Source organism: Bubalus kerabau, chromosome 2, assembly GCF_029407905.1.
Source record: "Bubalus kerabau isolate K-KA32 ecotype Philippines breed swamp buffalo chromosome 2, PCC_UOA_SB_1v2, whole genome shotgun sequence".
Classification (NCBI taxonomy): domain Eukaryota; kingdom Metazoa; phylum Chordata; class Mammalia; order Artiodactyla; family Bovidae; genus Bubalus; species Bubalus kerabau.
This window is the reverse complement of record NC_073625.1, coordinates 7,970,140-7,984,800: the sequence shown is the minus strand read 5'-3', so window position 1 is coordinate 7,984,800 and position 14,661 is coordinate 7,970,140. Positions and strand designations below refer to the sequence as shown.

The 14,661-nt window shown below is 42.9% G+C and overlaps 1 protein-coding gene across 4 annotated transcripts in view; it reads left to right on the top strand.

Moving 5' to 3' along the window:
* The window catches only part of HOOK3 (hook microtubule tethering protein 3), an 87,856-nt gene that overhangs the window by 55,504 nt on the left and 17,691 nt on the right, over positions 1–14,661 (top strand). For 3 of the 4 annotated variants that reach the window (XM_055566977.1, XM_055566979.1, XM_055566980.1), the window contains exons 14-17: positions 2,780–2,849; positions 4,807–4,947; positions 9,923–10,010; positions 14,221–14,255. In XM_055566977.1, the coding sequence (XP_055422952.1) occupies positions 2,780–2,849; positions 4,807–4,947; positions 9,923–10,010; positions 14,221–14,255 (334 nt within the window). Of the gene's footprint in view, positions 1–2,779; positions 2,850–4,806; positions 4,948–9,922; positions 10,011–11,732; positions 12,675–14,220; positions 14,256–14,661 lie in introns of those variants that run through there. The other variant, XM_055566981.1, reaches the window with a different exon arrangement.

The window sequence follows — 14,661 nt, the reverse complement described above, 5'->3', positions numbered from 1 at the left end:
TCAGGGTCAAAAAATGCAAATGTAAAAAACAAAAGCAATATTGTAATAAATTCCATAAAGACTTTAAAAATGGTCCATGTCATAAAAACAGAAACAAAGAGTTACTGTAAAACTGCTATAATTGAGCAACGTGAAACTCGCATAGGAGAGACATAGAGATCAGTGTAGTAAGCTGCTGCTACTGCTAAGTCGCTTCAGTCGTGTCCGACTCTGTGCGACCCCATAGACGGCGGCCCACCAGGCTCCCCCGTCCCTGGAATTCTCCAGGCAAGAACACTGGAGTGGGTTGCCATTTCCTTCTCCAATGCATGAAAGGGAAAAGTGAAAGTGAAGTCACTCAGTTGTGTCCGACTCTTCACGACCCCATGGTCTGCAGCCTACCAGGCTCTTCTGTCCATGGGATTTTCCAGGTAAGAGTACTGGAGTGGGGTGCCATATACCACACTAATAGAATGAAGGAAAAAACGCATCATCCTCTCAATTGATGCAGGAAAGGCAACTGACAACGTCCAAAACCCTTTCATTAAAAAAATAACGTAAACTAGAAAAGAAACTTCTGCAGCATGAGAAAGGTCGTACGAAAAACCCACAGCTAACAGCATACTCGGTGATGAAGAACCAGAAGCTTTTCTTCTAAGATCAGGAATAAGACAGTGATGCCTGCTACCACCACTTCTATACTTCTGTTAACATGCTACAGGAAGTTGTAGCCAGAGCAATTGGACAAAGGAAAAAAATCTAAATTGGGAAGGAAGAACCAAAAATATTTCTGTTTGCAGATGACATGCTCTTATATGTTGAAACCCTTTAAAAACTACACACACGAAAAAAAATTGTGAGAACAAATAAAATGAATTCAGCAAATTTATGGGATATAAAATCAAACCACAAAAATGAGTTACATTTCTATACACTAGCAGTGAACAATATGGAAAGTAAATTAAGAAAACAATTTGATTTATAATAGGATTAAAAAGAATAAAATACTTGGGACTAAATCTAACCAGGAAGACACTTGTACCCTGAAAAGTACAAAACACTGCTGAAAAAAATCAAAACCTGAACGGGAAGATATCCATGTTCATTGGAGACTTAATATTGTTAAGATGACATCACGGAAACAATCTACAGATTCAGTGCAATTCTTATCAAAATGCTGATAGTATTTTTTGCAGAAATTGAAAAACCCAGCCTAAAGTTTACATAGACTTTCAAGGGATCCTGAAAAGCCAAAACAATCTTGAAAAAGAAAAAAATTAGCTTGAGGACTTACACTTCCTGATTTTAAAACTTGGTAAAATGTTAGAGTAATCCAAATAGTATGTATAGGTGAAAGGGCAGATGTATAGACCAATGGAGCAGAATATAAAGGGTCTGGAAATAAACCTTCCCGTAGACGGTCAGCTGATTTTGAAGAGGAGCATCAAGACAACTTAGTGCAGGAAAGGAAAGTCTTTCAAGAAGATTGTGCTGGGAAAGCTGGATGTCCACATCCAGAAGAAGGAAGGTGTCCATCCTTATACCATATACGAAAAGGAAGTCAAAATGGAACCCTAAATGTAAGGACTAAGACTGTACAACTTTAAGAAGAAACCATAGAGAATCATCATGATGTTGGATTCAGCAGGGGTTCCTTGGAATTGATACCAAAAGCACAGGCAGCAAAAGGAGTAACAGGTAAACTGGACTTCATCAAAATGAAAATCTTCTCTGTGTCAAAGAACACTGTCAATAGAGTGAAAAGGTGGCGTGCAAGATGGGAGGAAATATTTGCAGATCCTTTATCTGATAAGTGGTTGATGTCCAGAGAGTATAAAGGACTTCTACAGCTTAGCAGCAAACAAGCAAAGTACTTAAAGACACGTTTCTCCAAAGAAGATATCCAGATGGCCAGAATTTGTATATGAAACAGTGCTCAACATCGTTAGTCATTAGAGAAATGCAGATCAAACCCACAGTGAGGTCCCACTTCATACCCATCAGGATGGCTGTCATCAAAAAAGAAAGAAAAGGGAGATAACAAGTGTTGATGAGGATGTGGAGAGATCAGAGCCCTCTTGCATTGCTGGTGGGAATGTAAGATGGGTCAGCCACTGTGGAAGAGTTTGGTGGTTCTTTATAATAAAAAGTTAAAGTTATCATATGATCTAAAAATTCTGTTCCTAAGTGTATACCCAAAAGAATCAAAGCAAGGACTCAACTAGATCCTGGTATGCCAGTGTTCACAGCAGCATTATTCACATTAGCCACAAGGCAGGAGCAACCCATGTGTCCGTCAACAGATAAATGAATAAAGAAAATGCAATATGTATGTATAATGGAATATTATTGGGCCATATAAAGAGATGAAGTTTTGATAAATGCTGCAACATAGATGAATATTAAAAGCAGCATGTTAGGTGAAGTGAGCCAGATACCGAAGGACAGATGCTGGCGTGAGGTATCTAGAATGGCCAGACGCTGGCAGTAAAGTTACAAGGGGCTAAAGGAGAAAGCAGTGGGGAGTAGTTACTGCTTAATGGTTACAGATTTTATGTATTGAGTGATGAAAGCATTTGGAAATAGACAGTAGTGATGTTTCCACAAAATGGTGCCTTGGCATCAGCATAGGACTTCGCGTTACTCAACTGTACACTTAAAAATGTTAAAATGATGATGATGATGGAAGGCAACTGTGACGTAGTTTTTGTACTTTAATGCTCAAAGTAGGGTTCATACGGGGACTAAAGGAGGTGGTTGTGGTCCCTCTTGACCTTGCGTCAGTGCTTATGTGTTACAGGGTTGATGCCTCTGGGAAGTCAGGAGTCTTCAGACAGTCTTGCAGCAGAGATCGTCACACCGGAAATCAGGTAAGAAGATGGTGAAGTCCAGCCACACTTCACAGTATTGTTGTAGAAAACTTACTCCTCTGTGATATAGAGGACCAGTTCCTTACTCTTTATCACTGACACTTTCAACCTGAACTCGAGGTTCTGTGTCCTTGATTGCAGCACGTTAGAGACCTTCTCAGCTGGCCATACAGAAGCCTGGTTTCTCTCTTGGGGAGGACAGGGTCTCACACATACACAGCAGACAAACACATCTCTGATTGGGTATCCTCAGCAGACGTTTAGCCGTGAAACCACTTGGCCCAAAGACAAAGGCTATGCTTAGCCATCAGCCTGCAAAATACTTGGTCGCTGAGATTTATTACCTAAGTTCAAGAAATGGTCTGGGGAAGACAGAAGCAGAGTCAGGAGGAAACATCGCCCTGTCTCTATTGCTCTTCCCTCAGAAATTCCTTACATTTGTATTTTAAATATTCCATTTATTTTAGTGTATGCCTGGCTTTACGTATAAGAATGAGTAAATGATTGGAAAGCATCAGCTGTCCAGCAAAAGGATAATGATTAATCCTGAATATTGCTTTTACCTTGTTTGGGCTAATTTGCCCCCTTTTTAAGTTAACACCAGCCTTGATTCTTGATAGCATCCTTGGAGGTATTAGCTAAAATAACAGTTATGTAAAAGTTTTATAAACTGTGAAAGTTGCCATAGGCATTCAAACATTTGTTGAATAAATGAAGACAGTATTTATTATTGTTAGCATTTGTTTAAGTACAGAAGGTGTGTAACGCAACACCAATTTTAGAAGCATCTTGAATACCTTTTACTTCTTTGTCATCTGATATGGTACTTTATTATTGGACCAATAAAATTTGTTTCACAAATAAATACTTATTTTATGAATTATTTATAAATAAATGCATGCTGCATGCTAAGTCGCTTCAGTCATGTCCGATTCTGCAACCCTATGGACTGTAGCCCACCAGGCTCCTCTGACCATGGGATTCTCTAGGCAAGGATACTGCAGTGGGTTGCCATTTCCTTCTCCAGGAGATCTTCCCAACCCAGGGATGAAACCTGCGTCTCTTATGTCTCCTGCATTGGCAGGCAGGCTCTTTACCACTGGCACCACCTGGGAAGCCCCTATAAATAAATGGTTATGTCCAAAAAACAAATTTTAAGGAAGCTTTTAGGTAATGAAGTTGAATTTTTAAACTGAGAGAAAAGAACAATGATGAAGATTCAACAAAATGGCTTCTATTGAGTATTACTCAGTAAAATTAAAATATGCTCTGTGTCTACAAGAGCTACCAAGGTGAAACAGTGCAAGGGGTGAAACTTCTCAACATGTTAATAGACCAGTATTGACATAGGTCAGTATTCTTGACACATAGTGAGATTTTCTTTTCGAGTTTGCAAAAATCTATTAAAAGTGATAATTTTCACTAATGTTAAGGGTGTGGAAAAGGTAGAAACCTCATAAACTAAAAATAAAGAGATACAATTTTTTAATTGAGATGTAATTGACATATAACTCTGTAGTAGTTTTAGGTGTACAACATAATGATTTGACATGTGAATGAAGGATACGTATATGTTGTGAAATGATCACCAGAGTAAGTTCAGTTAGTATCCATCGCCACAAAGAACTACAAAAAAATTTTTTTTTCTTGTGGTTATACATCTCTTCTTTTGAGCAGTTTGGCAGAATGTGTAAATGTTTAAATCAGAAAGAAAATAGGATTTTGAAACCTCATTCATTATACATCATGATATTTGGAGATTGTTTATCTTCAGACCATCAATTCTATTATAAAAAGAAAGGGCTTAAGACCTGAGATGTGCTGTCTCAGCCAGTTAGGAGCTAAATTTCTTGCAAGTTCTTTTTTTTTCTTTCATTTCTGTTCTACGTATTAAATCTGTAACGGTGCCTCGCTGGATTTTGATAACCGTGTTAATCTGTTTTTCTTTTGCTCTCAGGGAGAAGCTCATTCGTCTTCAGCATGAGAATAAGATGTTGAAAATCAACCAGGAGGGTTCCGACAATGAGAAGATCGCCTTGCTGCAGAGCCTTCTGGATGATGCCAACCTCCGCAAGAATGAGCTGGAGACAGAGAACAGGTGAGGGCGTGGCGGCCACTCCACTCGCCGTGATCTGATCCCTTAAAACACAGATCCAAGCTGCAGGGGCAAATGAGAGTGTTCTCCTCCATCTCATTTCACAAGTACTTTTTCCACTTATGGGCAGATTTGCCCAAAAGGGCTGTGTCTCTGTGATAGAAGCCCCATCTTCAGTTCTTCAGGCAAAACGATACCGAAGTCCCGCCGTTCCCCCTTCCTAATCACTAATTAAAACTAGAAGCTTAAACAGCCTGCCAGTGCAGGAGACATGGGTTCGATCCCTGGTCCAGGAAGCCCCCACGTGCTGAGGACCACTGAAGACCATGCACCACAACTCCTGAGCCTGTGCTCTAGGGCCGAGGGACATGACTCCTGAGCCCGTGCTCTAGGACTCGGGGTACACACCTACCGAGCCCGTGCTCTAGGACCTGGGGGATGTGACTCCGGCTCTAGGGCCCAGGGTACACACCTACCGAGCCCGTGCTCTAGGGCCCGGGGGACGCGGCTCCTGAGCCCATGCTTTAGGGCCCGGGGAAACGGCTACTGAAGCCTGAACGCCCTAGAGCAGCCAGAGAAGGCTTGGCAATAAGAACCCCACGCACCACAACTGGAGATTAGCCTGCACTCACCACAGCTAGAGAAAGCCCCCACGCAGCAACGAAGACCCAGCGCAGCCAAAAGCAAAATTAATTCATTAAAAATAAATAAAATCTTTTAAAAAAAACCTAGAGGATAAAATAATGTCACCATTAATTGACAGTCTTTGGAGACACTTTTACTTCATCGTCATGATCAGATTAATAAGTTTGCCTTGTTTAGACAAGCTGATGTTTCAAAGAAGCTGTTAGTGTAAGGAAAATAGTGGGAACCCTCATAATGAATTGATAGAGCTTTCTTATTTTAATCTGTTAATCCTTGCTACTCTAGTTGGAAATCATCCATCTTATGAATAATTCAATTATTTTGAGAATTTAGAGTCTGCAAATCTAATAAGCACATCACTTTCCTGCTTGTAAGTTTTCAGAGTATTGCAGTAGGCAGTCATTCCAACTACTTTTAAAAGCAATTCTTACTCTGGCAAGGATTACTTTTATATTTTGTTGTGACAATCTTCTGATTCTTTTCCTTTTTGGAAACGTTTCTTAGATCCCAAACATATGGTGTCTTTTCTTTGTCTTAGAGCTGTGATATTCTGTCATTTTTTGAGGGATTTGACATTTTTATAAATAGTTTCACAGTTTATGTGATATTACAGATTCTTTGCTTATTATGCCTGATAGATTTGGCATTTTCCAGGTATGAGTCAGTCTTGAGAGTCAAAATTGTTATGACAGTTTTACATACTCCACCTTTCTTCCTGTGACTTTAATTTTTAAACCTGCTGAGGGAGAATCAGCAAACAGTGTACACAATAGGGTGATTTATTAGAGCGTAATTGAATATAAACAGAAGGAGACATTTGCATATCAGCTCTTAGGAGCAGAGATAATGAGTACTTTATTAAAAAAATACTTAGAAAAAGTGGGAAAAGAGAAGGGAGAGGAATGAGAACAGTGGAAAATAGGTGGCAATCACGCAGAGCCCAGGTGAGAGCACCTTGATTGACCCCTCCATCCTCGGCCTCCACTGTATCTTAGCATCTTAGTCAGGAGAGCCTCGGAGAAGGCATTGGCACCCCACTCCAGTACTCTTGCCTGGAAAATCCCATGGACGGAGGAGCCTGGAGGGCTGCTATCTCTGGGGTCGCACAGAGTCAGACACGACTGAGTAACTTAGCAGCAGCAACAGCAGCAGCAGGAGAGCCTACTCCCGACACTGATCTCTTGTCAGGGAACCAACACCTGCTACATCTTCTGTCACGCTTGCCATGTCTTTCACAGGCCTTACTACAGCTTTTGCCCTTTTCTCCTTAAAAACAGAACAACTAGTTGTCATTCGCACTATAGCACTTGTGCGTCCAGATGACTGCTTACCTCCCAAGCGCCTGTTGCTCACAGCCGCGTTGGTTTCTCAGATTGCAACAGCGGTAACTTGCCGTAGGCCACGGCCGTCTGTGGGCGTTACGACCTGCCACAGTAGGAATAGTAGCAGCCGCGTTTATTACGCCACTGTTTGTTCCAAACACTGTGCTGAGTGTTTTAAACATGTGGTCTTACTTTACTAAAGTTTTGCAGATGGAGGAATTTGGACTGAGACCCAGGCTACCTGACTGCAAAGCCTCTAGTCCACCAGTCTGTCTTCTGCCATATTTGTAAAACATTGTCCTTCACGTCGTCCCCCTCACTGGATGCTTCTCCTCTTAGGTGAATTATCGTGTGTTGTCTTGCTGAGTTTGATAAGTACTTGCATTACCTGGTCTCTGCCTTAACCTACTAGTTGACAGCACTGGACTAGAACCCGCAAGCAGAGCTTCAGTCCCACTGAGTCTTACAGCTGTGTGACCGTAAATCCAACTTGCTCACGCCATACCTCACCTTAGAAGGAGAGCTCAGCCTCCAAAGTCCTCTCCAGTTAGTTTTGCCAGTAAGTGGGCATTTGTTAAAATCCGTGATACCTGTTGACCTTCCAGCAGTATGAGGAGAGGCACGAAGGATCCAGAGTAGAGCCACCTCGGAATCTCTCACCCTCGAGGCCGGCATTACAATCCTCACTTCTTTTGTCGGTGAACTTTTTCATATGTATTTACACACATTTTATAGCTTCATACACGTGTGTACACGCTTGAGCTGTACTTGAACCACTATTTTAGACGATGTGTTACGACATTTACAATGGCCTCCACCTAGTAATAGTATTTGTTGACGAAATAAATTTCAAAAATCACTAGGATGGAAAGTTGAAATAGTCTTAGAGTTTGATATATTTTCCCTATTGCTTCCTGAGAAAATTAAACAAATTTACAGTCAGTAATGTACTTATGTGCCTCTGTTCCCATATTGAATATGAATTTTGAATATGAATTTTCAGATAATTCTTTCACTGAGTGGAAAAGCAGATTCCTTCATGTGAAAAAATATTATTATTTTTGTTATTATTATTATATTACGATTATTATTATAGGTTTATTATATCTTTACTGTGATTCTTACTAAATTATAGCACCTGGAGGTTTCTAATAAGAATTTCTTGTTGAGTAAAAAAAATTTCATGCCAAAATTCTTGGCTGTTTGGATTCTAAATAGTCACTGCCCTGTTTTGTCCTTAATTGGGGGCATCTGACTTTTCCTAAAGTGTTTTTTACTAGACCTGCCAGCCCCGTGGGAGCACCCTGGACTTCCCTTCCTCCCCTCTTTACCATGTTCATGGTTCTTCCCCTTCCTCAGTTCTTCTCAGCTTCAGGAGCAGCCCTGGCTTGTTCCTTCAGAGTCCCTGGTTCCTCTCCAGGGTGAGCCATCCCTTCCGCCCTCTGCTTGGTGATCTGCTGGGGGCCTTCCTAGTCTCTTGTGCGCCTTCCTGGTCTCTCGTGCGCTGGGCCACACTTTCTGCAGCCACTGTCGTTCATGCTCATGGCCCCAGTCGTCGCCAGACGGCTCTCGGGTCTATAAGGTCTGCTGCGCCCTCCTGCTGGGCGCCAGTTGCAAGGGTCCAGCCAATTGACAGGCATTTCCCATCACTCCATTTTCAACAAATAGCGAGCAAGTTTCTTTGTGCTGTGGCTCAGCCTATTCCTCCTGCGTTCCCTTTCTCAGTAAGTAGCTCTTGGCCGCTGAGAGTAAAATCTTCGGTGGTGTTTTGCTCCTTCTGTTCATCTGTGCGTCTCCTCCTCTGACCCCGTCTGTTTCAGGGAAGCGTGGTCATCAGTGCGGTGGCCTCCGCCTGGGGTTCCTACTTTCCTGCTGCTCTCCGCCTTCCAAAGTGATCTCTTCGACTCTCATGGCACCGTGATCTTTCTGAAATACTCTCGGCTCCTTCAGCATCACCCAAGACCCACTAGTCCCCCCACCGTTGCAGCCTAATGATCTATAGAGAATTTGTGGAGACAGAGCTCCAGAGTCAGCATTTTTAAAGGCTGGCTGGGCTTTTCCCTTGCAACCAAATTTTAGGCACAGTTATAGGAAATGGCAGGCCACTCCGGTATTCTTGCTTGAGAAATCCCGTGGACAGAGGAGCCTGCCAGGCTACAGCGCATAGGATCGCAAAGAGTTGGACACAACTGAGCGACTGAGCACAGGATAAATGAAAACACACTTGAATTTGACACAAGGTGGCCCAGCCTCTCCTCTGGTTTCATCTGCAGCCTTCCTTCCCCTCATAACGTAGAATTCAGCCTGAACTGAATTCAGCCTGAATTCAGAATTCTATAATTCCTGAACTCATTGTGCCTGCTCCCTTTCTGTGCGCTGTGGACGTGCTAAATTCTTGGTCTTGAATCCTTTCCACCATTAACCACACAAGCATTTTATTTATTGTTCTGGTCTCGGTTCAGGTGAGGCCTGACTCCTCCACACTATTAGGTGTGGTCCTCGCTTCTTTGAGCAGTTCTTACTCCTCTGTATACTTCTGTGTGCTGTGTTGAAGTATTTATCTTGAATTTTATTTGTTTACATTTTGCCTCCCCAAGTGCAGTTTTTTTGTTTTTGGCTGCACCCGGAGACTTGCCCGACCTTAGTTCCCTGACCAGGGACTGAAGCCAGGTCCCTGGGAGTGCAAGTGCTGAATCCTGACCACTGGACCGCCAGCGACAGCCCACGAGGATCTTTTAGCACTGCGCTGAGCACTCATTTGAATAAATGCATATTGAAGTGAATTTCAGACGAATATATGTGCACGAGTACACCAGCTCAACACAATGTGTCAGTCAAAAACACTGCATTGGATGTCATCGTCAAAATTTCAAGCTATACAAAAAGTAATGAGAAAAGTGAATTGCTCCGACTGTAATATGAGACTTTGTTTTGCTCATTATATGAAAACCTAAGGGAAAAGGTATAAGTTCAGTCAGAACTTGGAAAATTAATGTGCGTTTGATTCCTAGGCTGGTGAATCAGAGACTCCTAGAAGTACAGTCCCAAGTGGAAGAACTGCAAAAGTCTTTACAGGAGCAAGGCTCAAAGGCGGAAGATGTAAGTCTTACTTTATACTATGAGTATATTAAAAGTATACTATATAATTTAACTATGGTCCAATAGTTTCATAATGTTTAGAAAAGCTGTAACTTTTTTTTTTTGATGGTCTCTATCAACATAATTGTGATGATATTGGTTATAGAAAAGAAACAGTGTTTTCCTTTTACTAACATTGCTTATAAAAAGACCAGACAGTGCTTTTTGTCTCAGATTCACCCTGCTGGGAATTAGAAGTTCATTTGTGGTTTTTAGCTAAGGAATTGGGCTTTTGTGTTCCACAGATGCTCAACACAGTTTTCAGAGTATTGATTTTCCTTCTGGTCAAAAAAAAAAAAAGTGCTGACACAATCTTAGCATGCTTAAGTAGCACTGTTTGATGTAAATTTGGTTTTATGAAAATAATGCCCTTCCTAGAATCCTACCCTCTCCAGGTTTATGAGTCCCTCTTTCTGCCCTTGCGCTTGGCCACAGACACACACACACACACGCTCAGATAGAAGCTCGCTGACCATTTTTCCCTCTGCCCGTGTGTCAGAGCCCTGCCTGCTCGGCGGGTGCTCGCCTAGGATACAGCACGGATGTGGAGGCAGAAACAGTTCCTCCTTCACCTCCTCCTGCTCCCTGCCCATCAAGGTGCTCACGTGGCACGTAGCAGTCAGTCTGATGAAGGCGTGCGGCAGTCATGTTTTGCAAATCCTGCACATTTAATGAGCTGTGTACAGTAGAGCTACACTTGCAGAGTCCTCAAAAGTAATGTGAAGAGGGGATAAAAACCGAATGTTCATGACCAATCTTTGCTTCCGTCAATTGGTGATTTTTTTCTCATTACCAGCGTAATCTGGCTTTTGAGTATAAACCTGTTTGGTTGTTCTCATTGGAGTCATTCTGGGCGCTCTGCGTCAAAGCTGTAGACCCATCCAGTTCCATCCAGCCTTAGTAATGTAAGAGAGTGTGAAGACAAAACGGTATTGCTCAAGGCCTCAGGGTGTGAGATCCGAAAGCCCATCCGTGACCTGATTTCTTGGGTTTCTTAAGCACCGTCTGGGTTACGCTGGCCACGTGCTCTCTGAGGTCACAGGTTGCAGCTTATCCTCTAATTTGTTGTCCTTCTTAGCTCCCCACATGGATCCCCAGTTCCCCCGATTCTCACCAGCATTTAAACTACCTCATTCCCTTAGTAAACTGGAACTAGTTTGCTTTTATCCAGAACACTAATGCCGAGCAGAGCCACCATTCGGGCGTGAAGATACCAGTAAACCTCACCAAAGGGTCTTAGAAGCGAGCCGAAGCGGCGTTCCTTAGTTCAGTGGCACCACTAGGTCCCTTAAACTGAGGTAAATGTAGTCTTGGTTTTGGTCTTGGACCTGAGGAGACTTCCTGTTGATCTGCAGAGAGGAGAAGAATGTGTGGGTCATAGGAGGTGAACATGGCAAAACATCAGCATCTGCTCAGCCTCAGGGCAATAACCGCTATACTTGTTTCTCTAATATTAAAACATACAGAAAGAGATTTATTCTACAAAAAATAATTTTACATGGCCTGATTAGAGACCTCTGTGGGAATGAAATCTAATTATTTACGCTGCACGTCACTACTTCAAGAGACGATATTTCAGAAATGAGTTGCCAACCCTAAAAGTACTTTTAGCATTAATTAGTTTATTTGACTGTTCAGATGCTAATGAGATGTTGCGCTGTAAATTCCTGAAATTCCTCTTAGAGCGCTCTCCTCTATAAAGATTCAGAAGGAAGCTTTCCTCACTCTCACGATGTGGAGGAACACGTGGGCCACGCCGAGCGGTTCTTGCCCAGCAGACGTTTGACGCTTTGTCTTCTGTCTCTCACTCAACCTGCAGCGTTGCCTCAACCAGCATTCCATGCACAGAACCCCTGCCAAGTGAGAGGCATCCTCCGAAGAAACACACTTTCCGCCCATTTCTGTTATCAAAAGCATAGTCCTGTGACCTAAGGCAGAGTAGCATGGTCTGCACATTTTTATTATTATTTTTATGTCATTTATTTTTAGCGTGGAAGCAGAAAAGCATTGGTTCTATCCAGGCATATGGATAATTTGAGCTAGCCACAATGTATAAAACTCCAGAGAACAAGACAGGATGAGATCGTAGAAGAAAGAAAAATGTACATTTTTTGAACAAAATGCATATCTTTTACTTCTGTTCATGAATTACTAAATCGTTCCTTCTGTTGGCTGCTGTGTATGCTTCATACTAATGTGTCCTCTCTGTCTCTTGGCATGGTCTCTGCTCAAGGCTATTGTAAGTATGGCTTCCTATTCATTTCTATATATTGAGCAGTGTTTTGATTTATGCATTATCTGCCATCATAGTTGATGTTGTTGAAATTTTAAATTACGGGGCTTCTATGCAAAATGAAGATAACCAATATAGGTTTATGTCCTTTACAATTAAGATACTTAAAGGATATCAAAAACCTAACAAGTCAGACTGAAAGGAACTCGCTCCTTTCTCTCCCCGCTGCGCTCCTACCCAATGTCATAACTGGTTTGTTTTTATAAAGTGTTCTGATGCGAGCTTGCTGCCACGGTCTGGCCCCCTCCTGCCATGCTTTATGAGAGTACCAGTCTTCAGCTGGGGAGGCATGCGGCCCAGGAGGCAGGGGCATGAAGGCCATACATAGACGCTGGGGTCTGCAGGCCTGGGCTCTAGTGCGGGCTCTGCCTCTGGAAACGCCCGGGCATCCCTCAGCCCCGAGAGGGGTTGGTGGCACCCACTGTGGTGAGGTTAACACAAGTCAACACCTGTGACAAGCTTCAGTGCCGTGCCCAGCCTGGTAACCGCTCTCTTTTGAGAGATTAAATCATCATCTTACTTCCTGCACACTGTCTCAGAATAAACATCGACAATGAATTTTGCTTAGAACCTAATCAAAACATGAGAGCAAAATGAAAGCTAAGATGTTTTCTTAAAATGTGTTCATTTCACCCTGGGCACCAGAGAAGGGACAGCAGTAATCAAAAGCCAGCGGGATTGTCGTCTTTCTCTCTGCCTGGGGGACGCAGTGGTGGAGAACACTGTGGCCCATTCACCTGGCTGCAGTTGACACACTCAGCAGAGCAGGGCATCTGAATATTCCAGGGCTGGCTCAGAATGGGCTGGAGTAAGCGATTACAGCAATCATTATTGAGTCAGGGGGCTGAAACTGGAAGGACCCGGTGTGAGGGGTGTGTTCCCCCCTGTGGCTCTGCACTGATTGGACAGTCTGTTTTCTAAGTCCGTATTATTTGAATTCAACCGAATTAATTATGTAACCATGTATCTCAACATGGACTGCTTCATAAAATTCATTCATAATATGTACCCCACTAGTGCTGAGTTTGATCATGAAACCTGGCGGTCCTGTATGGAATGCCATTATTCTTTGCTTATTTTGCGTACGTTCTGATCTCCTGCATCTCAGGAGACTTTTTTTAAATACCCAAAGCTGCATTCCCCAGCATGTTAAACGCTGTGGCTGACTTTTCCTTCATTTGCGCATTCCGTCATGTAAGTTATTTGCAGTCCGTGCATATCAGGAATCTCGGATTAAGTCATTAAGTGTTTGCATGAGTTGATCCCATGACGCACGGAAGACAATAGCATGGATAAAAAGTATCTTGCATATGTGTTTGTCACTCAGTTGGTTCTGACTCTGTGACCCCTGGACTATAGCCTACCAGGATCCTCTGTCCGTGGGATTTCCCAGGCAAGAATACTGGAGTGCATTGCCATTTCCTCCTCCAGGAGATCTTCCCAACCGAGGGATCAAACCTGCATCTCCTGCTTTGCAGGCAGATTCTGTACCGTCTGAGCCACCAGGGAATCCCAAAAAGTCTTAGGGAAAGTCTCTTGCTATTATTAGACTTTACTTGCCTCTTGTGTCCAAGAATATTAGGTCTGTACCTGAAGGACTTTTTTATTCATGTCCCTGGCTATAGAGAATTTAGATATGCAGTTTGGGGTTTTTTTTTTATACTGATTGCGATCACTTATGAGCTGTTGTCTCCCTTATCAGAGAGAAACAAACTTGGGTACATCATAAATTTTCAAACTTTGACCAGAGAACTTACTGAGGGCTTGCTCAGAGTTATTTGCAACCCTGAACAAGTACTCTTCATTTTTTTTTTTAAAGTAATTAATGTATTCGTTAAAATGTCAAGTAATAAACTATTTTCTATTTTCCATTTTCAGTCAGTTCTTCTAAAGAAGAAGCTTGAAGAGCATCTGTGAGTATAAAAGCTGTTGCAGCCATTGTCGGGTTGTCCAGAGAAGCAGAAGTGTTTTGTGTTGGTGGTTACAGAGCATCTAGGCAGGGGCCCGGGTGGCCCTCAAGGTGGAGACGATCATGAGAGACGTTAATAGTGACTGGTTTTCATGGAAGACAGTTTTTCCATGGACAGGGAGCGGGGAGATGGCTTCGGGATGATTCCAGCACATGGCATTTATAAACGCCCCTGCTGATCTGACGGGAGGCGGGGCTCGGGTGTGGACGCGACCGGCAGGGAGCGGCCGTAAATACAGACGAAACCGCCTCACTGGCCGCCCGCCTCCTGCTGTGCCGCCTGGTTCCTAACCAGCCACGGACTGCTGCCAGCCTGTGGCCCCGGGGTTGGGGCTCTCCTGGTCTAAAGG